This window comes from Mirounga leonina, unplaced genomic scaffold (assembly GCF_011800145.1).
Source record: "Mirounga leonina isolate KUSES-001 unplaced genomic scaffold, KU_Mleo_1.0 Mir_151, whole genome shotgun sequence".
NCBI classification, from domain to species: Eukaryota; Metazoa; Chordata; class Mammalia; order Carnivora; family Phocidae; genus Mirounga; species Mirounga leonina.
The window spans coordinates 32,355,967-32,383,629 of NW_023270377.1; the positions used below are offsets into that span (position 1 = coordinate 32,355,967).

Genomic DNA, 27,663 nt, shown 5'->3' on the forward strand with positions numbered 1-27,663 from the left:
ACGTCACCTTGAAAGGAAGCCCTCACTGACCCATTAATTAAAGTGGCCGTCCCCATTTATCCTCTAATATAACCCTGTGGCATATATCATAATCTCTAATTATCTACTTACTACTCACTTATGATCTGTCTTCTCAACAAATATGTAAGTGCCATTTGACACCTTGTTCATAGCTATAAGACACTATGACATTCTTTTAACCTAACCTAATCTTCATAAATACAACATGTAAAAGCTAGATTACAGAATGTAAGTGTTCCTACTATTGTGGTCAATATCTCCTTATATTAAACAGTGTTCAAATACAAGACGACATAGAAAAGAATATTTAAAAAATCAGCAGGTGAGTGCTTTATCTCGATTCATTTCATGGGTGTTACAAACTTGCCTTCTTGTCCTTAAATTTATAAGGTCTCCACACTTACTTTAACTACTTCCCTATAGAAAAGCACTAGAATCAGTTGCCTCCCTGGGATGGCTAAATGGCCTCCTTACCTCCTTCATTAAGTGTACTTGGCAACATTAGGTGCATTACAGCATATAATTTGCTTCACATACAGCCCTTTTTTAATAGCCAGTTTTTTTCATATGTAATTAGAAAAGAGCTGAATGAGAAATTTCCCCAAAAACATTGCAAAATAAAATCTCTAAAGATGACAATATGAAGAGGCATTTTCAATTTAAATTATCTATATTTTTCTCCATAGAAATGTAGTCATAGGGGCGCCTGGATAGCTCAGTTGGTTAAGCATCTGTCTTCGGCTCAGGTCATGATCCCAGGGTCCTGGGATGGAGCCCCGCATCGGGCTCCCTGCTCAGCAGAGAGCCTGCTTCTCTCTCTGCCCCTCACCCTGCTTGTGCTCTCTCTCTCACTCCCTCTTGCTCTCTCTCTCTCAAATAAATAAAAAATTAAAAAAAAAATGTAGGGCGCCTGGGTGGCTCAGTTGGTTAAGCGACTGCCTTCGGCTCAGGTCATGATCCTGGAGTCCCAGGATCGAGTCCCGCATCGGGCTCCTTGCTCAGCAGGGAGTCTGCTTCTCCCTCTGACCCTCCCCCCTCTCATGCTCTCTCTCTCTATCTCATTCTCTCTCAAAAAAAAAAAAAAAATGTAGTCATTTTCTACAGACTCATTTCCTCTTACTACTGTGATCTGTTTAAATGAGATTAGAGATTTTAAAAATTCTTAGGTTTAGTGAAACATGGAGTATTTTTTTAGGGGATAAGTTACTTAGTGACCTTGCTCCCAATCTTAGTATACTAGATGTAAGATATCATTAAAAAGTTTCTTGCTGAAGAAAACTATAAGCACTCACATCAAGGAAATATATTGTTGTGGCATCTGTAAAACCCCCAAAATTCAAGCAGACAGTAACTATGATAAACCATTTAATATGTATATTACCTAATAATTAAAATAGGGTTTCCTCCCCTGCATCTCTTTTTGACATCCCCTGCTTTATCATTTGATATTCAGTTAAAGTGTTCCTCTTATCTGATTTAAATGTTGTAGTCAAATAAAATAGATGTGACTAGATATCCCCAAAACTCCCAACTGTCAAGAATAAATGTAGTGGGACAAATGTAGCTATAAATGCAACCATAAATAGTATCAGTAAGCTCTTACATGCATATCTCTATTCTGGACCGCTATTTTTATTGCTACCTCCTTAGTCAATTATACTCCCCTCGCAACTCTTTCCCCACAAAAGGATGATGCCATTTGCCAGATCTCACAAGTCTTCAGAGCTGAGTACAGCAGCTGAGCCAATCTTAAATAAAGCAGAATAAATACACACCAAATAACTTCAGCCTTCATCACCACCCAGCTCATCCAGGGGCTCAGAAGGATAAGTGTCAATCATATCTAAAACTCAGTGGCCATAGGAATGACAAAGGATTATTCAGGCTGAATTTTCCCCTCCTCTTCTTTTGTACAGTCTAGCCCACTTGACTAGGCCTCTCAGCCTCTGTCCCTGCTCCTTAGGATTGGCTCACACCTGTGTTTACCACACATTTGGTCACTATGCCTTGGCCACCTGGCTGCTCTTCTAGGAAATAGTCCATAATCAGAACAATTCCCGTACCCCAACCTCAGGAACTGTGAACTCTATTACACTCCTGTCCAGTCACAATGACTTATCCATTGCCCAAATTATTAGCATCACTGCCCATACACATTCTGTGTATCTTATTTCAAATTTAGATTTTTTTAACCCAATCAGCAGTTGAGCATACACCATTGTGTGCTCCTGTCCTATAACAGGGTAAGTATGTCAAATATTGGGACCACATTTCATACTATTCTAGACCCTAAAACAGTTAAGATATACATATTCAATGAATACATGCTAACTTAGAAACAGAGTTAATAGATCAAGCAGCAATAGTCTCTCTGATAATGAATCAAATAGTCTTATCATACAACTGAGTGAAGATGTTGATTTTCCCTAACTTTATTACTTTGTGGGGAACAAGTCATGAAATTTCAAAGTTGAAAGCCACCTCAATGTGATTGATTCTCTTTTACAGCATAAAAACATCTTGAGAGGAAATACGATTAAAAGTAGAGACTTTCATTTGTGCCACAACTAAAAAAAAAAAAAAAGACTAGAGACTTTCAGGGGTGCCTGGGTGGCTCAGTTGGTTAAGTGACTGCCTTCAGCTCAGGTCATGATCCCAGGGTTCTGGGATCGAGCCCCGCTTCTCCCTCTCCCACTCCCCCTGCTTGTGTTCCCTCTCTCGCTATGTCTCTCTCTGTCAAATAAATAAATAAAATCTTAAAAAAAAAAAAGAGTAGAGATTTTCGGAGACCAAGTCCGTGGCCTGAATTCCAGTTCTGCCACTTTCTATGTGTATGGTTTTAGGTGATTTATTTAACCTCTATGCACCTCAGTTTCCTTATCTATGAAAAAATAATACCTATGTCACAAAGCTGATATCAGAATCATATGAAATAAAGTAAAAAACTTACCACAATGCCTGTCAAAAAGAGGCACTCAATAAATAATTTAATAAGTAATCTCTAATTATTAGAAGTATACACCATAGGGGCGCCTGGGTGGCTCAGTCGTTAAGTGTCTGCCTTCGGCTCAGGTCATGATCCCAGGGTCCTGGGATCAAGCCCCACATTGGGCTCCCTGCTCAAGCGGGAAGCCTGCTTCTCCCTCTCCCACTCCCCCTGCTTGTGTTCCCTCTCTCGCTGTCTATCTGTCAGATAAATAAATAAAATCTTAAAAAAAAAAAAAGTATACACCATAAACTATGTAACTACTTAATCTCTGTAGTCTGTTTCCCTAATTCTAAAATAGGAGAAATGCCTACCTTTCAGCTATTTTTTTAGACTTTTTTAGATTTATTTATTTATTTGAGAGAGAGAGAGCACGGGTCGGTGGGGGAAGAGAGGGAGAAGCAGACTCTCCACTGAGCAGGGAGCCCAATGCAGGGCTCAACCCCAGGACCCCGAGATCATGACCTGAGCCAAAGGCAGATGCTCAACTGACTGAGCCACCCAGGTGCCCACAGCTATTTTGATTACAGAAAAATATCTGTAAAAACACTGCACTGAACACACAGTAGACATTCAAGGGATGTTAGTTATTAAACAACAGCTATTTCTCTTTTTCTGTTATTCTCAGTAGCATCTAATACAGTTCTCTGTATTTTATTACTTTACTAATGTAACATATTTTTTGGAAAATCTTTTATACAACATGTACCTTTAAACAATAATTCATTAGTTGCAGAAATTCACTGCTTCTCCAACACAATTCTCAAGATAATTACTGAGGCCATGACTCAGTTGAATCTCACAGGAATCTCTCTCCAAACACCCTAACTAGATACCACCTTTCAAACAATAAATTCTCTAATTAGTGACCTAAATGAAATGGGCTGGAAAGATTTCAGGAATCAGCTCACCTAAGCCACAGTATGATAAATGCAACCTACAGTAATTTTAGTACTCCTAACCGTATTAACTTACCTCTGATATTATCATTTATTGAATTATTCAGAGTTCTCCTTTCAAATATAATTCTTTGCTTTAAGTAATAGCTCCCAAACTTTACAATATCAAAGCTACTGTATAAAAATGTCTGAATTCACAAACCCTAAAGGAGCTTACACAATTGAAGAATGGTACGCTTCTTTGGAGCCCACACCAGTACAAAGATCAAAGAAAGGCAAGGGTAAAAAGGCCAGGCCAAGCTGAGACAGTTTGGGTGGAGAGTGAGAGACAATAGAAGAGGAAATAAATTAAATTTTTACTTAAGTAAAAGTAAACTTTTACTCCCTCCTCCCTGAGACTTCCCCCTATTCTGGCCCTTTACCTTTGGCTACCACTATTCTTTCCTACCTCTGTACACGCCCTGTGAAATATGACCACTAGAATGGACAACTAGGATGACAAAAGTGTTCCAGATAATGTTATGTACTTCCATACACCAATTGCAGAGAACAGGTTCTAACTCAAAGTTGTTCTACATAAATTAAATGAATCCACATGCTCAAGCATTTTAAGCCATTCATATTAGTCATCTATTTATTTATTTGATACTCCCTCAATTTTTATAAGCTAGAAAACCAAACCACCAAGATTCTTAGAAATTTTTTTTTAATTTTATTTATTTATTTGACAGAGAGATAGACAGAAGAGCACAAGCAGAGGGATTGGCAGAGGGAGAGGGAGAAGCAGGCTCTGCACTGAGCAGGGAACCCGATGCGGGACTCGATCCCAGGACCCTGAGATCATGACCTGAGCCGAAGGCAGACGCTTAACCATCTGAGCCACCCAGGCGCCCGATTCTTAGAAATTTTTAAATTAAAATAATAGGTAAGGCTCTAATTGAGAGCTAAAAATGTCTGGTTTCCATGCTCAGGCATTTTAAGCAACTGATATTAGTCACCTATTTACCATGACAAGCAAAAAATCTATTATGACATGTTAGCAGAAGTATATTTTATATATTTCAAATTAACTGTCCCAAATGATGGTTTTCAGTGAAATTCAGTGATTAAAAGACAATTTGGTCATTAAAAGATAATTCAGTGAGGGGTGCCTTGGTGGCTCAGTCAGTTAAGCATCCAACTCTTGGTTTCAGCTCAGGTCATGATCCCATAGGCGGTGAGATCAAGCCCCACGTGTGGCTCCACACTCAGCAGGGAGTCTGCTTGAAGATTCTCTCCCTCTGCTCCTCTCCCCATTCACACGCACACATCACAGGTGGGCACTCTCTCACTCTCTAAAATAAATAAATAAATCTTAAAAAAAAAAAAGACAATTCAGTGAATTCAGATGTAATTCAATGATTAAAAGACAACTTGGCTATATACCAAGTAGTAGAGCACAGCCATGAAGAGCACAGGCTATGTCTATATTCCAGCTCTATTAGCTATGCTGCCTTGAGCAAGTTTCTTAATCTCTCTGTGCCTAAAAGTCCTCATCTGCAAATGAAGAAAATAACAATATCTATTTCATACCATTATTATGAGTTAATATATATACAACACCAAGAATAGTTCCAGGTGGATTATCTAAACACAGGAAAAAAAAACAAAACCCTATAGACCTACCTACTATAAGAATTTTTGGTAATTGTGGATATGGTAAAAGCTTTTCTAAGATAACACAAAATCCAGATGTTATAAAGGAAAAAAATAAACAATTCTAATCATATAAAATCATATATATAAATATCACCTTCAAATACATAAGAAAAACAAATCATTAGAAAAATTAATCTTTGATATATAAACAGGTAATTCAGAAAAATATAACTAGCCAATAACCATATGAAAAGAAGCTCAGCTTCACTAATAATTAAAGAACTGCAAACTGAACTTGCTTTGGCAAAAACTGAAAAAATATTATAAAGCATTTGGAAGAGGTATAAGAAAATGAAAATTTTGGATGCACCTGGCTGGTTCAATCGGTGGAGCATTATGGTTCGAGACCCACATTGGGTGCAGAGATTACTTAAAAATAAAATCTTAAAAAAAGAAAATACCTTTTAAAAAAAAGGAAGAAAGAAAATGAAAACTCTGATATACTAGTGGTGGAAATGGAAAGTGGTACAATATTTTGGGGGGGGAATTTAAAAGTTCATACCAAATTTTAAATGTGCAAACTTTGACCAAATGATTTTACTTCTAGAACTAGCCTACATGATTAATAACAAAAATCTGTGCATGATATATATGATTCTAACTGTATTTAAAAAACAAACTCTAGGGCGCCTGGGTGGCTCCGTCGTTAGGCCTCTGCCTTCGGTTCAGGTCATGATCCCAGGGTTCTGGGATCGAGTCCCACCATCGGGCTCCTTGCTTGGCGGGAAGCCTGCTTCTCCCTCTCCCACTCCCGCTGCTTGTGTTCCCTCTCTCACTGTGTCTCTCTCTGTCAAATAAATAAATAAAATCTTTAAAAAAAAAACAAAACACAAAACTCTAATTATACAGATGTTTATTTACAGTGCATACAAAAAAGTATGAAATATTATCCACCAAACTATTAACACTGGTTACATCCAGGGAACAGCATTAGAGAAAAAATAAAGAGGGAATGGATTTTTTTATTTTCTCTACTTCATTACCATAAATCCATTTTTACAATGATCTTCTATTACAACATTGGGACTCTAAAAAACAGAAAGATTTTTAAAAGAAATAAAGTCAAAATCTGAAAGCCATAACACATCTAAAAATATAAAGCAAAGCTAACAAAAGTTTATCTTATTACTTCCCACAGTCATCATTGGTCCTGTTTCCCAAATTCCTTTTCTAGATACTTGGAAAAAGCACAGTTCCTAGAGGTTAGGGGAGACTATATAGTGGGTTTTAAGTGGAAGTGATGTGCCAGAGCATGTAACTGCCATGAAAGATGTTCTTATACTTTTACCTCTGGCACTGCAACCATCAACTTTCAAGATGGTGGCAATCCATTAACCCAGAGTCCTGAATGATGAGAATACCCCCACCAGTCTTCAACGGACATACAGTATGAGCAAGAAATAACCACTGCTGTTCTAGAATAACCTAGCCTAGCCAAGTGATATGCTTCCAAAAACCATGCCTCAACACACTAGCTTTTAATTGCAAATAACTAGAATTTAAATCTATTTTCAGATAATGAATTTAACCTATTTCCATTAATCTATCATTTCATTAATATAAAGCCTATCAGCTGCTGAGTGTACAAATCTGAGTTTAGTTTAAATCTAAGACTACTGCCTTGCTCTCGGAAGAAGGACTTAGCAGCAAGGATCAGTAAAACTGAATTTCTCATAAACTTAAGAAAATGGACAAAACAATGATTCTTACAGAAGAGCTGGATAATAGTTGGTGCTAAAAACTAAACTGAATTTATAGATTAACATTTTTAACAGCATTTCATCAAGCTAACACATTGGTTTAGCCAAAGGAAAAATATCCCAGAAAAGTTCTCTCTCACAAAAAAGCTTTGCTTAATAAGCAACATGAATAATATTTATCTCATTATCATTTGACTGTTTTTAATCTTGCTTTCATGTCACCACAATATGGCCCTTTGAGCAGTAACTAAATTTAAAAGTTACTCTTCACACTAGACTGGCCCATAGGGATTCTAATCACTAACAACAGATGGAAACCTTAAAAACTTATCCTCAACTAAATATGTCATCATCATTCTTGATCTAACTGGCGCTCCTTTCCAAAACTGAAGCTTTGAATCTTTCATGAAAATGTTTATTATCCGGGGTGCCTGGGTGGCTCAGTCAGTTAAGCAGCTGCCTTCAGCTCAGGTCATGATGCCAGTGACCATGTTAGAGAAAAGAGAGGCTACTGAAAAATTACAAGCAAGAAAAATCGTGGCTTTTAAATTAACATGGTACCCACAGAGGTGGTAAGAGTAGTCAGACTCTATATATATTTTGAAGGTAGGGCCAACAGTTTTTACTACCAGAGTGGATGTGAGTGTTAAAAAAGAAAGAGAAGAAACAAGGATATCTTCAATTTTTGGCCTGAACAACTTGAATGACAGACATTTGCTGAGTTGGGAAAGACTATGGGAGGAAAAGGCCTATAGAAGCAGCTCAGGGACACATTAAGTGTGAGATAACTATCAAACACTTAAGTGGAGATGCTGAATACACAGTTGGCTATCTGCAACAGGATTTCAAGAAAAGAGGTTTGGGATGGAAATAAATTTGAAACTTGTTAACCTCTATGTGTTACTTTTAAAGCCATGAGAATGGATGAGATCACCAAAGGAGAAGGTGTATATAGAGAAAAGGAAAGGTCCAAGGACTGACCAACAGAACTGAATTGGAAATCCAGAAATAAATCTATACATCTGTGGCCAACTGATTTTTTTTTTTTAAGAGGGCAAATCCAGGGCGCCTGGGTGGCTCAGTCGTTAAGCGTCTGCCTTCAGCTCAGGTCATGATCCCAGGGTCCTGGGATCGAGTCCCACATTGGGCTCCCTGCTCGGCGGGAAGCCTGCTTCTCCCTCTCCCACTCCCCCTGCTTGTGTTCCTGCTCTCGCTATCTCTCTCTCTGTCAAATAAATAAATAAAATCTTTAAAAAATAAAAAAGAGGGCAAATCCATTCAAGGAGGAAAGAATAGTCTCTTCAACAAATAGTACTGGCACAACTGGATTTCCACATGCAAAAGAATGAAGTTGGATCTCTATCTCACACCATAATAAAAATTAACTCAAAATGGATCAATGACAGGGGCGCCTGGGTGGCTCAGTTGGTTAAGTGTCTGCCTTCGGCTCAGGTCATGATCCCAGAAGCCGGGGATCAAGCCCTACATCAGGCTTCCTGCTCAGTGGGGAGTCTTATACAATGTTACATATCAATTATATCTCTATAAAAGTAAATTCAACCACTGTGGAAAATAGTTTACTGGTTCCTCAAAAAAACTAAACACAGAATCATTACCATATGATTCAGCAATTGCACTCCTGGGTATACACCCACAGGAATTTAAAGCAGGGACTGGAACAGATATTGTACACCAATGTTCACTGCAGCCAAAAGGTGAAAACTCAAGTGTCCATCAACAGGTGAATGGATAAACAAAATGTGGCATATATATACAATGGAATATTATTCAGCCCTAAAAAGCAATGAAATTCTGACACATGCCACAACATGGATAAACTCTAAAACATTATGCTAAGCAAAATGAGCCAGTAACAAAAGGACAAATATTATATGATTCCACTTACATGAAATATCTAGAGTAGGCAAATTCATAGAGACATAAAATAGTTTAGAGGTTACCAGGGGCTGGGAGAAGGGGGAAAATGGGAGTTACTGCTTAATGGTTAAAGTTTCTGTTTGGGGTGATAAAAACATTTTGGTGACGCACATCAATGTGTGTTGCACCACACTGAGAATGCTATTAATGCCACTGAATCGTATACTTGAAAATGGTGAAAATGGCAAATATATGCTATACATGTTTTACCGTAATTTTTTTGAAGTTAATAATATACCAAAATAATGAATTGTACATTTTAAATGGGTAAATTGTATGATATGGGAATTATATCTCAGTAAAGCTGTTTTACAAAATTTACTAACCAGAAGTTAAAATGGCATTAATTAGATCTGATTTAGAATGTATGATGACTGAGTCAAAGGCTATGCTGAAACTGACGCTGGCATCGTTTACCTTAAAATTAAAACAATTTCTGACACCATTCACAAAAATAAACTCCAAATGGATTAAAGACATAAATGTGAGGCCTGAAACCATAAAAATCCTTGAAGAGAACATAGGCAATAACTTTGTTGACATCAGCCATAGAAACATTTTTCTAGATATGTCTCCTGAGGCAAAGAAAACAAAAGCAAAAATAAACTACTAGGACTCCAACAAAATAAAAAGCTTCTGAACAACAAAGGAAACAATTAACAAAACTAAAAGACAACCTACTGAATGGGAGAAGATATTTACAAATGACATACCCAATACAGGGTTAGTATCCAAAATATATTAAGGGCTTATACAGGGGCACCTGGGTGGCTCAGTTGGTTAAGTGTCTGCCTTCAGCTCAGGTCATGATCCCAGGGACCTGGGATCAGCTCCCGCGTCAGGCTCCCTGCTCAGCGGGGAGTCTGCTTCTCCCTCTCCCTCTGCTCCTCCCCCCTGACCTTGCTCTCTCTCTCTCAAATAAATAAAATAAAATCTTAAAAAAAAAAAAAAGCTTATACAACTCAACACCAAAAAAAACCAAATAATTCAACTAAAAATGGGCAGAAGACATTAACATTCTTCAAAGAAGACATAGAGATGACCAACAGACACATGAAAAGATGCTTGACATCACTCATCATCAGGAAAATGCAAATTAAACACATAATGAGATATCAACTCACAGCTATCAGAATGGCTAAAACCAAAAACACAAGAACCAGTGTTGGCAAGGATGTGGAGAAAAAGGAACCCTCTTGCACTGCTGGTGGGAATGCAAACTGGTGCAGCCACTATGAAAAACAGTATGGAGGTTCCTCAAAAAATTTAAAATAGGGGGCACCTGGGTGGCTCAGAGGCTAAGAGTCTGCCTTCGGCTCAGGTCATGATCCCAGGGTCCTGGGATTGAGCCCCACATCAGGCTCCCTGCGCGGGAAGCCTGCTTCTCCCTCTCCCACTCCTCAGCCTGTGTTCCCTCTCTCGCTGTGTCTCTCTCTGTCAAATAAATAAAATCTTTTTTTAAAAAAATTAAAAATAAGGACGCTTAGGTTGCACAGTCGGTTGAGCCCCGGACTCTTGGTTTCGGCTCAGGTTGTGATCTCAAGATCATAAGATGGAGCCCCACACTGGGCTCCGCACTGTGCAGAGTCTGCTAAAGTTTCTCTCTCCCTTTTCCTCTGCCCCTCCCCACCATGCACTTGCTCACACATGCACCCTCTCTCTAAAATAAATAAATAAATAAATCTTTAAAAAAATTAAAAATGGAATTACCATATGACCTAGTAATCCCACTACTGGGTATTTACCCAAAGAATACAAAAACCCCTAGTTAAAAAAGATATATGCACCCCTATGTTTATTGCAGCATTATTTACAATAGCCAAGAGATGGACACAGCCCAAGTGTCCATCCACAGATGAATGGCTAAAAATTGTATATGTACATGTGTATATGTGCGTATGTGTGTATGAATGAAATCTTGCCATTTGCAACAACAGAGATGGATTTAGAGAGTATAATACTAAATGAAGTAAGAGAAACACAAATACCATATGATTTCACTCATATGTGGAATTTAAGAAACAAAAAAAAAAAAAGAAAAAGAGAGATAAACCAAAAAATAGACTCAACTATAAAGAACAGATGATTACCAGAGGGGACGCGGGAGGGGGCTGGGTGAAATAGGTGAAGGGGATTAAGAGTACACTTATCTTGTATGTTAATAAAAAGAAAAAAAAAGAGTACTTATCTTGATGAGCACTGAGTAATGTATAGAATTGTCAAATCACTCTATTGTACACCTGAAACTAACATAACACAGTGTATTAACATACTAGAATTAAAATAAAAAGTCAAAACAAAAGACAAGATTGTCTTTCGTCTTCTTAACTAAAAACTATTTAAAGTCTACTCTAAGGTCCTTTCCAACTCTAAAATTCTAGGATTCCAACTATTTTAAAAGCACCCTTTGTATTTAGTTATAGATTATTTTTATATTTTCATTACAGAATATCCATATAGTGCCTTTCTTTAGAACACTTTTGTGGTCCTAACTCAACATAATCAACATATAAAATGTATCTGCAAAAAATTAAATTACATTTCTTTCAAAGTAGTGCTTTTACCATTTCAGAATGCCCCACAGTTTTCCCCAATCTAAGCTAAATTCAAAGTACTATATATATACTCAATAATAACCAAATATATCATTCAAAATGTTACACACTTACTAGTAACTAAGAATATCACTGGCTTTTCTCATACCATAAGCAAAAGTGCTAGAAATGCTGTATCATGCAGGCCAACCCTCTCACTTTATAATGAGGATACTGAAACCAAAAGAAGTGATATTCCCAAAGTGAACATCTGATGGTACCACTAGGAAGGAACTCAAATCTTTCTAGCTTCACCTGTTTGAGTTAGAAATCATCTACTTTCCAGAATAATTGAAGCCTGGGAGAGGAGTAACAATAAAAGAAAATCAACAAGGGAGAGGAGTAGCAATAAAAGAAAAGTACACTCAAGAAAATCTAAGGGAGGGGGGGCTGAGTGGCTCAGTCGTTAAGCATCTGCCTTCGGCCCAGGTCATGATCTCAGGGTCCTGGGATCAAGCCCCACATCGGGCTCCCTGCTCTGCGGGAAGCCTGCTTCTCCCTCTCCCACTCCCCTGCTTGTGTTCTCTCTTTCACTGTGTCCCTCTCCTTGTCAAATAAATAAATAAAATCTTTAAAAAGAGAAAATCTAAGGGAGATTTTTAAAAAAGAAGAAAACAACTTAGGGCGCCTGGGTGGCTCAGTCGTTAAGCGGCTGCCTTCGGCTCAGGTCATGATCCCAGAGTCCTGGGATCGAGTCCCGCATCAGGCTCCCTGCTCAGCGGGAAGCCTGCTTCTCCCTCTCCCACTCCCCCTGCTTGTGTTCCTGCTCTCGCTGTCTCTGTCAAATAAAATAAATTTTAAAAAATCTTTAAAAAAAAAAAAAAGAAAACAATTTATGGAGAAGAGAGGATGGAGAAGATATATAACCAGAGAAATGCAAAGTCACTAAAGTCAGACAGGGAGAGTTTCAAGGAAGGGGTGACCAAAATTCTCAAATTAAGTAGAAAAGTCAAAGAGAACGAGATTGAAAAATCACTGGAGGGGTGCCTGGGTGGCTCAGTCCGCTTAGCGTCTGCCTTCAGCTCAGGTCGTGATCTCGGGGTCCTGGAATTGAGCCCCACATCAGGCCCCGTCCAGTGGGGAGTCTGCTTCTCCCTCTCTCTCTGCCCCTCCCGTCAGCTCCTGCTCATTCTCTCAAATAAATAATTTTTTTTTTTTAAAGTCACTGGATGGGGCACCTGGGTGGCTCAGTCGTTAAGTGTCTGCCTTCGGCTCAGGTCATGATCCCAGCGTCCTGGGATCGAGCCTCGCATCAGGCTCCCTGCTCCACAGGAAGCCTGCTTCTCTCTCTCCCACTCCCCCTGCTTGTGTTCCCTCTCTCGCTGTGTCTCTCTCTGTCAAACAAATAAATAAAAATCTTTAAAAAAAAATAAAAGTCACTGGATAAGGCAATTAGGAAGTCACTGATGATCTAATATACATCATGAGACAAGTAAGTTGAGGATACAGAAGTCCAGAAGCGTTCACTGCTCTTTCAGAAAAGCTGGCAGGAAGACAGAAATAAAAGGAGGGTGGAGATCAGCTAGAAGACACACAGGAACAAAGTCTCTTTTCCTGTGTTGCAGAATACCTTCAGGAATTTCTCGTCCTGACGAATAGGCAGAAAATAAATAATACAATGCTAATAAGACTTGCAAAATACCTACCCTTGCTTCAAATAGCATGAAATCTAATTCCCTTTCAGAAATTAATACAGGCTATGGCATGAGATGTTTGGGGAAGGAGAGGTGGCCCTTGTTTTTCTTTGTATTCACCAACGTTTTAAAAAGAACCTTGAGCAAAGGAAGCACTAATAAATATTTGTTGACTGGACATTTTAGTTCTCCTTCCATATGTTATCTATCCTATTAATGCCCCCTACCCCTTGTCGCAGCTCCCATGAATGCATATTGTAATAGAAACTGGGTCTGGTCAAACACCGTATTATGTGCAATTAACAGTAAGAAATAAATGTTGTGTTCTAACAGTTCTGATAAAGCAATGCATTTTAAAATGTTCATGTCAGGGGCACCTGGCTGGCTCAATTGATAGAGCATGTGACTCTTGATCTCCAGGTTGTGAGTGTGAGCCCCACACTGGGTGTAGAGATTACTTAAAAATAAAATCTTTAAAAAAATTTTTTTTAAATAAAAAAATGTTCATGTCATTTACCCACAGGCTTATTTCTAACCTCACACAGATGATACATAAATTATATATATATTCTTGTAATCCAGCAGTCTTAGTTGTCATACCCATCTCACAGATTTAAAAAAGCTTAAAAAAAAAACAAAAACAAAATCGAGTCTATTGTACCCAAAATTCTACTAGAGTCATCTTCGGCTCAGGAGGGGTGCCTGGGTGGCTCTAAAATGATTCAAAGACTAGATCATTTAAACACAAGAGGGAAATAATTTGGTAATATGGGAGTCTCTTCCACATGTGTAAGTACTATGCAAGACGGCCAAAATTCATGAATTCATACTTAATTTTTTTCTAGCAGATACCAATCAAATCAGAATATAATTCTTCTTTGGTAGATAGAAATTTAATATATGCAATTTATCCACCTGGAATGTTCCATGGCATATTAATTTGTAACTAAAACCAAATCAATGTTACCTAATCTAATTTAGTTTAGCACTATTTCTTTTTTTTTTTAATTTTTTTTTAAAGATTTATTTATTTATTTATTTATTTATTTGAGACAGAGAGAATGAGAGAGAGAGAGCACATGAGAGGGGGGAGGGTCAGAGGGAGAAGCAGGCTCCCCGCCGAGCAGGAAGCCCGATGCGGGACTCGATCCAGGGACTCCAGGATCATGACCTGAGCCGAAGGCAGTCGCTTAATCAACTGAGCCACCCAGGCGCCCCAGGACTATTTCTTTTACAAATATTTCATCAACAATTCTCAGGACGCCTGGGTGGCTCAGTCAGTTAAGCATCTGCCTCCAGCTCAGGTCATGATCCCAGGGGGAGTCTGCTTAAGATTCTCTCCCTCTCCCTCTGCACTCCCCCCACTCATGCACATGTTCTCTCTCTAAAATAAATAAAAATAAATCTTAAAATAAAATAAAATAAAATGCAAATTCCCAAACTCACTGTCCAGATACTCAGATTAAGTAGGCCTACGGTGGTTCCCATGAATCTGCATTTCAAACATAATCTAGTCCAATCCCACAATATTATAACTGAGAAAACTCTGTTGAGTAATCTGTTTACCCAGAATCACAGAGAATTTAGGTTTCATTAATTCATGACAGGAGTGTCCTTACTATACCACTTAAACTACTTTATAGTTGAAGAAATGGGAATAAAGAATAAATTACTAATAGATCATTTGAGTAAGTAAGCAATCTTAGAATACTTCCTGGCTCCAATTCTTTTTGATTATTCATTAATTTAGTATTTCTTAAACATCTTCTTCTATCTGCATGCAGTATGATAGATTACAAAACAGTTTAAGATATGAAGTCGGTCCTCAAGAAGCAATTATCAGTTAGGAGGACAAAGCAAATACATAAAACTGATATTCAAAAGCAAGGCAATATATGAGTAAGTGCCAAAATAAGTGGTATGGCCATTTATAAAATTAACTAATTTACACTGACTTCATCCTGTACCTTTTATAGTTAGAATCTACCCATCAGAAATCAATATTCAATTTCTTCTCTATGATAAGAAAGTTGGTCTTTAGTGAAGGAAAGCTATTGTCCTTGTGTGAAATTAATCTCTGTCCCCATATTTCATATACACCAATATCAGTACCACCACATCACCCCACATGCCAGGATAGGCTTTTGTAGAGATCAAAGTTTGTATAATTTTTATGCAAAAGCCTAATTAAAAGTTTCGCCCTGTTCAAATGGTAAGAGAAACTCCTCTCCTGAACCATCTTCCTGATCATATGTGGTAGACTGAAGATCCCAATTCTTGATTTCCCAGCAATAGTATCACAAGTCCATATATTACCATGGCCTCATTATAGCCAGAGTCTTGTCTTGGTCTTGGCCAAATGGGATGTCAGAGAAACAAGAATCTGAAAATGGCTGGTGGGACTGGGCTTGTCCTCTTGTACTTCTGCCATTGCCATGAAACAAGCTTCCCCCAGAGAGATGTTACCCTTCCCTCCAGCCTGGGCCCAAGAATGAGACAAATGGAGCAGAATAAATGCTTATTGTTGTATGTCACTATGATTTTGTGGTTACCAGCTATTATGCAGCAAAAGCTGACTGAATCACAATATTTTAAAAATCCAAACAATCAAGACTGATTATATAAATCAGTGGTCCTCAAACTTGTCTAAGGGAGAATCTTTCAGGTTTCCAAGTTTAAAAAAAGTATAGTTCCCAGAGAGATCCTTTCAGTACATCTAGACTATAGTGACAGAGATACGCATTTTATCAAAAACCACAGATGATGGGGAGCGCAGGTGGCGCAGTCTGTTGAGTGTCTGACTTCTGGCTTTGGCTCAGGCTGTGATCTCACGGTCATGAGATAGAGCCCTGCATCTGGCTCTGCACTCAGCACGGAGTCTGCTTAAGACTCTCTCTCCTTCTCCATCTGTTCCTCCTGCTCATGCTCTCTCTCTCAAATAAATCAATCAATTTAAAAAAAAAACAAAAACCCAGGCATCTGGGTGGCTCAGTCAATTAAGCATCTGCCTTCACCTCAGGTCATGATTCCAGGGTCCTGGGATGGAGTCCTGCATCTGGCTCTCTGCTCAGTGGGGGGCCTGCTTCGCCCTCTCCCTCTGCCTGCCACTCCCCCTGCTTGTGCGGGCATTCTCTCCCTCTCTCTCTGTTGAATAAATAAATAAAAATCTTAAGAAAAAAAAAAAAATCCACAGGTGACCCTGTTGCAGTGCCCACATGTTAAGAAATACAAAAATAAAAATTACTAAATTTCCAGTTCCCCAACAATATTTATTAACTTCAGTGCTCAAGAACCCTAACTAAATAGATGAATTTTCCTTTAGACAAATTTGTATTCCTAAAGAGATGTAAAACTGAAATCTAATCAAGGTAGGTGCACCTGGCTGGCTCAGTCAGCAGAGCATGCAACTCTTGACCTCGAGGTTGTGAGTTCAAGCCCCAGAGTTTACTTTAAAAAAAAAAAAGAAGAAGAAGAAAGAAAAAAATCTAATCAAGTGAATTATTTCAAATGCAGGAAGATTCAACTGACAATGATGTCAGTCCAGCCATTAGACACATCTGAGCCAGCTAAGGAGGAGAACTATGATGTGATGCAGAATCCCGAGGTCCTTCAGATGCTCTGGAGAACCTTCCAGGAGTGAATCCCAACAAAGGGGCCGTTCGAAATGTCATGGGCTCCCCAGCCTCCCAGGCCACCAAGGATGGCAAGAAGGACAAGAAGGAGGAGGACAAGAAGACTAGAGGAAAGGGTAGCTGAGCCCGCTCAAGCGCCTGCACAGAATAGGGTGGGATATGGGGTTACATATGTTATCTGTTACCATTACAATCTAAATAAAGAGTGACAACTTTTTTTCCAAAAAAAATTTTTTAACAGAAGCTGATTCTGCAATAAGCATTGCATTGTATTATATCCTTTTATTAAAATTAAGAATTCATTTATAACCAAACAAGCACATTGTATTTTTTATAAATTCTAATTTTTTGCATACAAAATGTTCTTAGAATTAAGGAATCCAAGAACTAGACAGAGTAAGTGGGAGAGAGGGATTCAAAAGAAATAAAGGATTTATCCATGGCCCCCAAGAGGGATGTGATATCAACCAGTCTTCCAGTATTTTTTTCCTATCAGAAACACTATTTGCACCTATCTGGTTACATCACTACATCTATGTATCCCAAGTCCACAAAAGCTCTCTCTAGTCACCCTGCACCTAATGAAACTGTACTAGCCACTCCAATATTAGGCAAAGTTTTATACATTTAGAACCATGACATCTGCATAACCAGTGCTGAATGATGATCCTGTCAAGTGTCCCTACTTATTTTCAAAAGCTAATCTAGTAAAGGCACTACTCTATCTTATGTTCCCAATTAGAGTGAGCTGTTGTTACCATTAATGTGATAGGTAAGGGTACAGGCTATAATCCTGGCTCCACAATTTACTCTGTGGTGAGTGATTTAAATTCTCTGTACTTCACTTGCCCTCTCTGTAAAAGGAACATAATTAAACCTAGAGTACAGAATTGTCATGAGGATCAAATGAGAAAATACATGTAAAGCTAGTAGAATAGTTGCTGGCACAGAGCAAGCACTCAATAAACACTAGCTATTATTGTTATAGCTCTGAAACTCAGCTTCACAAATTTTGGCATCTGGTACTATGTGTAATACTAAAGAAAAAAAAGAAGACTAATACCACTTTAAGTAGTGATTCTTTCAATCCCTCCGTTTTGAAGGACATTATTCTATTTTATTTACCAAATACAAATTAAATGTATTTTTAAATCAATGTTCTTTCCCTTACTGTTATCAGTTCTGATCACAAAATGATAAGCCTGTAACTATAAATGAGAATCTACATTCTAAAAAGGTTAAGAATAACAAAGAACAATGCAAAGTCTGTGTTCTGAGATTTCTGCTCATAAAATGACTGCTTAAGCCTAAAGCCTTTTACTCTCTTCATATTTTACAGGAATCACAAGACTTACAGCAAGAGAATTTAAATAGCTAACACACTATAAAGAAACCTAGAAAAAACTGTTCATTTTTATCCCAAAAGGAATTGTGTTTAAGGATAATGAAATGCCAGTTTCAAAATACATTCAGTTCAAAAGTTCGAATTCTTTTAATACTACATAGATTTATCATAAACATAATAGACATTAATCAACCAATATCAAAGGCACTAAAGGAAACTTCAAATTTTCAATCAGAATTTTCCCAATGCATAGTTTTAAGGAAATAAGCAAGCAAACTCTGTGTCTAGCATAGCAATGAGAAATTTATTGAATGTGAAAAGTACACACTTGTATAAATTTAAAAAGTAATTGGAAAGCTGTTATATTGTCCTTTACTCAGTTTTAAATGCATAATCTATTTGGCCATCCTACACCAAACTTAAGAATTACATGTACAGTTCACTCCCAAAAATGTCTAAAAGCTTATCACCAAAAGACTGCTTGAAAAATAACTGTAAAAGAAATGAGGCTTTCTCTAAGGTGTCTGGGAACTAAAAAGAAAATATCCTAAGGAAAGGATGACTACCATTTCCCTTTAAGCTTAGTAAAATGTCAAAGAACTTTCAGGACTCAAATATGCTAGACATCTGATGTGAGGTCAAAGTTGTCTCAATGACAGGAACCAACAGATACCAGATGACTAAAATATAAAGTTATCGACAATACTTTCAAGCCCAATAGTAATTCCAAAAGCATATAAAATACGAGTGTATTTACGTTGAAAAGATGGAAATATAATTACCAAAATACTTTGGAACAAAATAATACTAACGGCAATAATTAACAATATCATACAACGTATTAAGAATCTCAAAGTTCCGGCTTACTGAACATTTATCCAATTCATTCGGTAACATTTCGGAATAATGAAAGTAACATGGATTCCCAAAGAATGATCTAAATCTAAAAATAAGGTTAAAGTGTGTGTTCTATAGTTGATGTTCTTTTTACTGTAAGCCAAATCAGCTTCTTTACGTTTAAAAAAAAAAAATCTACAGCTCTGTTTCCAAAGATCTCATAATAGACACTGTTCATTGGCGATTAAAATATTATTTTTAATCCCTGCATTACCTCACAGCTAAAAATGTCAAGATACCACACCCAATATGTCTTTCCCCCCCCCCGTGGGGGATGGGGAGGGGGGATATGGCAGTAGGGATTCGAAACTACACAAAACCCGGCAGGGTTATTTCCCTAGAAGGAACGGGAAAGGCGCGCAGGTACCGGACACGGTTCCCTCCACACTGACTGCGGGACGCGTCGCGAAGGGCGAGCGCAGGCCTCGGCCTCTGCGGGCTCCCTCGCCCGCCACCCGCTGGGGCAGCGGCCCGACGCGCCGCCCGGGGCTACTCACCGGCCGCAGTGCTGACCAGCAGGACGGTCCACAGGAGCGACGGCACCCACCGGGGCCGCTGCAGCGAAGCAGTCATCCCTGGGCCAGCCGAGAAGCAGCAGAGCAAAGAAATACGGAAAGTAAACACGGGCGGAGAGGTACGGCCGGGAGGCTGGTCCTCGCTCTCGTCTGACTTGTCCGGCCCGTAGGTATTACAATGCAGTTTGAAAGGACGAATGGCAGATGAGAGGACCTAGCTGCAGAGCTTTCATTCCGCTGCAGAAATTCCCTTCATTTCTCTCCCTCGCGGCTGGAGAGGTTCATTCGCCTAGGACGGGGTGCCTCGGCCACCCAAACTGAAGGCATGTCCGTGTGGAGAAGCAGGGAGAAAGAAAGCCCAGCGGTTATTTCCCTCGTAGTTTCACGATGTCAAAAAAATATCCAGGTCTGGGAGAAAACATATCCAGGGTGCAGGGGGCTGGAGAGCGGGGATTCGATGGCGGGGCTGAGGATCAGAACAAGTTCCCGACCGCCGCGAAGGGCGAAGCCGGGCGGGCGGCGGCGGCGCCCGGCCGCACGAGTCGCATCGCCCGTGGCTCCGGGAGGGCAGGATTCCTTTTTAAGTTTCGCTTCGGTGCTTCCTTCACTCGGATTTCGAGAACAACAAACCCCGTTCCTCGACTGAATCGAAAAAGGTGCCTGCCTCCATGGACAAACCCACACAGCCTTCAAGCCTTCGCCGAACAATCCTGCGCGGTTGTGCCAGGGCCCGGCCGGAGGGCTGAGGGGCAGTAGGAAGCGGGGGAGGGGAAGGGTCAGCAGGCAGGGCCCCGAGCTCCCCGAGACGGCGGGCGGAGAGGAGGTGCGGGGAGCTGCCCTTTCCAGCCCTCCCGGATTCGCTCCTCTCTCTCTCTCTCTTTATTGCGGCCGCTCGATCTTGCCTGAGGTAAATTCCACGAAGAAAAGCCTCGTCTTCTCCCGTCAATGGCTCCTGTGAGCGAATCACAACCCCCCACCCCCCGCCGCAGCCGCTGCCGCCGCCGCCGCCGCCTCGTTCTCCCGCAGCTCTGGGCCCCGGGCGGAGCTCGGGCGTCGCGGGCCGAGGGCGGGGGGCGGCGGGAGGGCGGAGGTAGGTGGCTGGCTGAGGAGGGGGGTGGGCGACGGGGCGGCGAGACACCCCGCACCCCTCCGGGAAGCACTTCCAGTGGCTCCGAGCAGACCAGACACAAAGGGGGGAGTCGCCGCAGCTGCCAGTCTGCGGCGCTCCCGGTCACCGGAGTCGCCCCGCCTCCGCCGCCGCCTCCGCCTCCGCCTCCTCCTCAGTCTCCGGCTCTTCCCGGCCCTGTCTGTCTCGGGCCTGTGGTGCAGCGCGGGCGGCGGCGGCGGCGGCGGCGGCAGTGGCGGCGGCGCGAGGAAGCCCGCACTGCGCCTGCGCGCTCGCGGCCCCGCCCGGCCCCGCCCCTCGCTCCCGGGCTAGCTGAGACGGACTCCGCGGCCCTCGCGTAGCGTGTCTCTCCGGGGCCGCCGAGGGCAGGGTGGGGCCGGCAGCGCGCAGTGGGCAGCAATGGCCTTTCTCCGTCGTACACGTAAACCTTCCATACGTGCACCTCGGGATCTGTGTATGTGTTTAAGAGAGAGCGGCCACATCTTTTGTCCAGCCTTGGCAAACTCCTCTGAGCTGGGTGATTTAGCCGCGGACTGAGGTGTCGCGGTCTCCTCCGGGACTCCTGGCGTAAAGCCTTGAGGGGCGGAACTGCCCTCGTTGTTTCTTGGGGCCGAGCCTACGTCTCCGTATCCCAGAGAATGCAGAAGAACCCTCCTTTCCCAGAACTGTAGACCTTGGCCTCCTCGGGCTCCCCTCACTGACTCAAACAAAAGCCGGAACTGGAAACACCAGCCTAAATGGATATTTTTGCTCTTATCGGTGTACTGCTTCTCTCAAGCGCCCATTACCGTAGCCCTTCTTAGCTGACAGAAATATCGGACCTTTGAAAGGATGCGAAGTCAGAGAGAAAACTCTTTTTTAAATTCCATACATTGTCCCGCTGTGTATGCGTCTCTGTCTTTGCCGCGCGGTTTCCACTTCGAGGGTGGGCCTTTATTCACAAAGGCTGTGGGCCTTAGGGGCTTTTTAGGACATGTGAAAGGAAAATTGCGGTGAGGAGTTGCTGCCCCAGAGCAAAGAATGACACGCACCCAAGGAAATGAAAAGGTCCTGTTGGTACCAAAGCTTCCTGGAAAGGATCTGTTTAGTCGGTTTTTCGAATTGCAAAAAACCCAAGCAACCAGGATAGGAGAAGGAATTCCTCCCCCACCCCCACCCCCGGCCCTGCAGGCTTTGCACACCTCCTGCGGGATCAGGTCGACTTGGGTGGGATTTTGCTGGGGAAAAGGGGAGAAAGTGACGTGCGTGGCGCCATGATCGGAAGTCTGTGTTTAATTCTTAACTGCCAGGTGGAAAAATTGCGTGGGAGGGCGATCTTCGAGGTGAAGTCTAGCCTTCCTTCTAATAAGAACAGTTATTCTGAAGGCTGGTTTGGCTGGTCTTTCATTGTGGGTAAGGTCAGTTCCAAAGACACATTCATACAAACACTCCTGAAGTCATACCCTTTATTTTCGTATCCAAGTCCCCTTTTATCTCTTTATCCGAACTTGATGTAAATAAACCTCCACATTCCTTAAACTAGTTGCTGTTATCATACTAAATATCTAGTATAATTACAGGTTTTGATAATACCAACCCAGGATTCTCAGACTCTTTTTAGTGGAAATATTTTTGTACTGTTTACCCTTCAGGCAGAAAGAAATATTTCTATATAGTAAAATCCCTTAAAAAGAAAAAAATTAGGGGCGCCTGGGTGGCTCAGTCATTAAGCGTCTGCCTTCGGATCAGGTCATGATCCCAGGGTCCTGGGACCGAGCCCCACATTGGGCTCCCTGCTGCTCAGGAAGCCTGCTTCTCCCTCTCCCACTCCCCCTGCTTGTGTTCCCTCTCTCGCTGTGTCTCTGTCAAATAAATAAATAAAATCTTTAAAAAAAAAAGAAAGAAATTAGAAGGAGCTTTGATTCATTACTTTATTACTATATTTTCTTTGCCCAAAAGGCCTAAAATAAGAAACTGGTATTGTTTTGCCATTTGACTTTCAAGACATAAGATCTAGCACTCAGAGAAATGGGATTTTAGTAAGTTAGAGATGCAGAAAGCTTATTAATTAGCAATATACTGTTCTTTCTCAAATTGGGATTAAGTACTTGGTTATTCTATTTTTATTTGCATAAAAATTTTCCTAAGAAACATTAAGTACCCTTATACATATTATAAATGTATGGTAATATATATATAAAAAAGAAGAAGAAAGGAGCCTAGGAAATTCACATGAAAAAAATATATGCCACTGACTTGGTAGGAATAATTAGTAGACAACTAGATAGGCAACCCTTTTCCCTTTTCTGTTGCTCCTTGTAATATCTCAGTTGGGACATGGCTTTTCACTCACTATGAGAAAGACCATCAGAGAAGAACTAGAACTGGGCCATCAGTATGTTCACGAAGACCAGACACACAATACAATCAAGCTCAAGTGAAAACAAAGGATTGGCAGGGCAGGCAAGGTTTGTATCTGCGCTAGTCAGGATAGGCTAGATTGTAACAAACATCTCAGCAGCTTATAGCAACAAAAGTTTATTTCTCACACATGTTACATGTTTGATACAGGTCATCAGGAAGCCTATTACAAGTAGGATTCATTGGGAAACAGACCCTGAAACTGAAATTTGCATTCAGGAAGTTATTAGGTAGTCCTCTCAAGAACAACCTTTGGAGATTGAGGGTCACAAAATCACTGGAAAAGGAGAACTTGAACTACAACACAGTTGCAGCTGAGGCTTCAGCCAGTCTGCAGGGAGCTTGGAGCTGGGATGGCCCTTCAGCATTGTCCTAAATTGGGACAGGAGGCCCGATCATTATACCCTCTCACCAACCTGTCATTGGATATGGACTGCACCCAGGGAAGGAAGGTGACCCTTGAATGAGAGGACTCTCTTTAGCCAAGACCAACCCTCAGAGGGGAACCCAGCTGAGGGGAGAGGTTGTGCTTTAGTCCTAAAGGGTGGATCTGGGGAGCTCAGGACAATATCCATTACATGGATTCTGCTCATTTTAGTCACTGAGGTAACCAGATTTTTGGAGGCTTCACTGAGATACATGCTTTCAAGATTCCTACAGTTAGGGGAGCACCTGGCTGGCTCAGTCCGTAGATCATGGGACTCCTGATCTTGGGGTCTTGAGTTCAAGCCCCATGTTAGGTGTAGAGCCTCCTTAAAAAAAAAAAAAAGAGAGAGAGAGAGAGAAGATTGCTACAGTAAGGCTCATAAAATTCATTTACTAGTACTGCAGTGTTTTTGCTCTAACCATTAAAGTGCTTCCACTCAGAAGCAATACACATCACCTCCAATCACATTTTATTGGCCAAAGTCATCTGGCCAAACCTAACTTCAAGAGAAATGTAATACTATACCATGTTACTAGAAGAAGAACATAAAATTTGATAACAGCCTTATTACCACCCTCATGTGCAAGGGGGAAATAATCATCAGTACTCTAATCACCAAAAGCCCAAGTAGGGTAGGAGGGTTTTCTAACATAAGGGGAAAACTCTGGCGTAAGAAATCAAGAAATGAAGGGAGCAACACAGAAATCCAAAGGGACCAACAGTGTCTGCAAGACTGATGGATCTTCACTCTGTATTATGGCTCCTCGTGGATTATAGCTTTCCTGTGAGATAGAAGACTTGTAAAAGGAAAGCTCTGGTTTTAGGAGGGGTCTGGGGAAACTAAGCAAATTATTAGGACAAGCATTAGAATGACATAGGCAGAATACCTATTATATGAATAAGGACAAATGGGAGTTACCTAAGCTCAGAGATACTGAATATTTCTAAGAACAAACTTTATCATTATAAAGGGATGCTGTCAAAGAAAAATAGAAGAAAAACTCTTAACTCTAGAAGAAAAATAATACAGATGCCCAGAAGTTAGCTCTGGGACACACTACAGGGTCAAAATAATGAAAGGCAACTTGAAGCTGCTTAAAAACTTCAGGACTTAATCTTTAGGACTAAACTGAGGAATGGGACATGGCATAGTCTCCTTTTGGAAGATTAAGGTGTAGTTGTGGGGAGAGGGGAAAACCCAATTGTGCAGTAAAAGAAAAATGAGATTGGAGATTGACAGTTGCCCCCCCTTGATCATCTCTGGACCTAAAAACAACTTTAAATTTCTCCCTTTCTAAAATAAGAAAAGCTTAGGGGCACCTTGTGGCACAGTCAGTTGGGTGTTCTGCTCAGGTCATGATCTCAAGGTCATGAGATCCAGCCCCCTGTCGGACTCTGTGCTCAGCGCAGAGTCTGCTTGGGATTCTCTCTCCCTCTGCACCCTGGCCCCCTAAAATAAATAAATAAATCTTTAAAAAAGGAAAAAAAATAAAATAAGAAAAGCATAGGGGCGCCTGGGTGGCTTACTCGTTAAGCATCTGCCTTCGGCTCAGGTCATGATCCCAGGGTCCTGGGATGGAACCCCACATCGGGCTCCCTGCTCGGCGGGAGGCCTGCTTCTCCCTCTCTCACTCTCCCTGCTGGTGTTCCCTCTCTCGCTGTGTCTCTCTCTGTCAAATAAATAAATAAAATCTTTAAAAAAAAATAAAAGCTTAAAAATAATAATAATAAAGCTTTGCTTTTGGAACCTAGATCTATTGTCCCATTTCTTTCCTTCTCCTTTTGTCTAACTTTTGAAATTTTAGTTAGCCCAGCATCTGGAGTCACCCTTTCCTTTCCTTCCATTTAGAACAAAATAAAATCATCTGAGCTTCCTATCCTGAGTAAATAACAGCAAGAGAACCAGCTTCTCCCCAGGCATTGAAAGACCCCAGAGGAAGACCTATATTTTCCACAAGTTTACCTTATTTGCTCTGGACTTCTCTACTGATATCTTGTAAGAGGTTTTCCTTCCTGATGCCAGACACTGAGCTCTGACACTATGTATTTTCGAAGCTACCCTAAAATATGGTAAAATTTTTACTAAGACTTAGACTTTGGAAGAAGCAGGAGGAGGAGGAAAAATATAGTTGACACTTGAACAATGAAGGAGTTAGGGGCACCAATCTCCATGCAGTTGAAAATTCACATATAACTTTTTTTTTTGCATATAACTTTTGACTCCCCCCCCAACCTTAAATACTAATAGCCTACTGTTTGACTAGAAGCCTTATCGATACCATGAACAGTCAATTAACACATATTTTGTATGATATATGTATTATATACTTATTCTCACAGTAAAATAAGCTAGAGAAAAGAAATGTTATTAAAAAAATCACAAGAGGGCGCCTGGGTAGCTCAGTCAGTTGGGTGTCTGCCTTTGGCTTGGGTCATGATCCCAGGATCCTGGGATCAAGCCCCACGGTGGGCTCTCTGCTCAGAGGGGAGGCTGCTTCTCCCTCTCCCACTCCCCCTGCTTGTGTTCCCTCGCTGTGTCTCTCTCTGTCAAATAAATAAAATCTTAAAAAAAAAGAAAAGAAAATCACAAGGAAGATGGGGTCCCTGGCTGTTCAGTTGGTAGAGCCTGTGATTCTAGATCTCCAGATCATGAGTTTGAGCCCCACATTGGGCATAGAGCTTACTTTAAAAAGAAAAACAAACAAACAAACACACAAACAAAAACTAGGTGTGCTTGGCTGGCTCAGTCAGTAGAGCATGTGACTCTTGATCTCAAACCCCATGTTGAGTATAGAGATTATTTAAAAAATAAAATATTTAAAAATAATAATAAAATAAAATAAAATATTTTGAAAAATCATAAGGAAGAGAAAATACATTTACAGTACTATATGTAGTTATAAAAAAAATTTGTGTGTAAGTGGACTCACATAGTTCAAACCCATATTGTTCAAGGGCCAACTATGTAACATAGTAAAGGAAATCTTAAAGCAAGATTATCAGATATCACTGCTCCCAGAAGTCTTTGAGCCACATATATACCTGCTCAATAGATTCCCTGCCCCTTGCCCAACTCTGAAAGTAGTATTCCTTACATTATGGCCACTAGCCATGTTCCTAGAATCCAGTCCTGTCCTCTCCCCCCATCCAGCTGAAATTCATCCATTCCTCCATCCATCTTTTTATTCATTTATATAACCAACAGATGTGTATTGAACTATGTGCCAGTCACGATCCTAGGTATATTGATACAGCAAGGAACAAGACAGCCAAGTTCCTTCCTCTCATCCTCTCATAATATTTACCTGTATTCATTTTTGATGCTGTTTAACAAATTACCAACACTTAGCAGCTCAAAACCACCCATATTTACTATCTCACAGTTTCCATACATCAGGAGTCCAGACATGGTTTAGCAGGGTCCTCTGCTCAGGTTCTCACAAGGTTGCAATCAAGGTGTCAGCCAGGTGGCACTCTCATCTGGAGGGCTGACTGAGGAAGAATCTCCTTGTAAGCTCATTCAGGTGCCAGGGTCTGTTCTCAGCTCCTAGAGGCTCCTAAAGTTCCTTGCCATGTGACCCTCTCCATAGGTATTCTCATAACCTAGTAGCTTAGTCAAAGAACAGAGAGAGTCTCTCTTACTCCAGTATGTTAAGACAGAATTTTATATAATCATAGGAGTGGCATCCCGTCACCTTTTCCATATTTAGTTGGTTAGAAGCAAGTCACAGTTTTGACCCACACTCAAGAAGGGATTCTCAAAGGGTATAGATGATTGGGGATCACCAAGTGATCACCACATTACCTTTTAGAAAGAGACAGTATGAGAGGGACAGATGTTCTACCTTAAA

General features: G+C 40.7%; 1 protein-coding gene across 1 annotated transcript in view; it reads right to left on the reverse strand.

The window, feature by feature from the left end:
• The window catches only part of BMPR2 (bone morphogenetic protein receptor type 2), a 183,835-nt gene extending 162,983 nt beyond the window's left edge, over positions 1 to 20,852 (reverse strand). The window contains exon 1 of the mRNA XM_035007356.1: positions 19,842 to 20,852. Within this exon, the coding sequence (XP_034863247.1) occupies positions 19,842 to 19,917 (76 nt within the window). The 5' untranslated portion in view covers positions 19,918 to 20,852. The remainder of the gene's footprint in view (positions 1 to 19,841) is intronic.
• Positions 20,853 to 27,663: the final 6,811 nt, after the last annotated feature.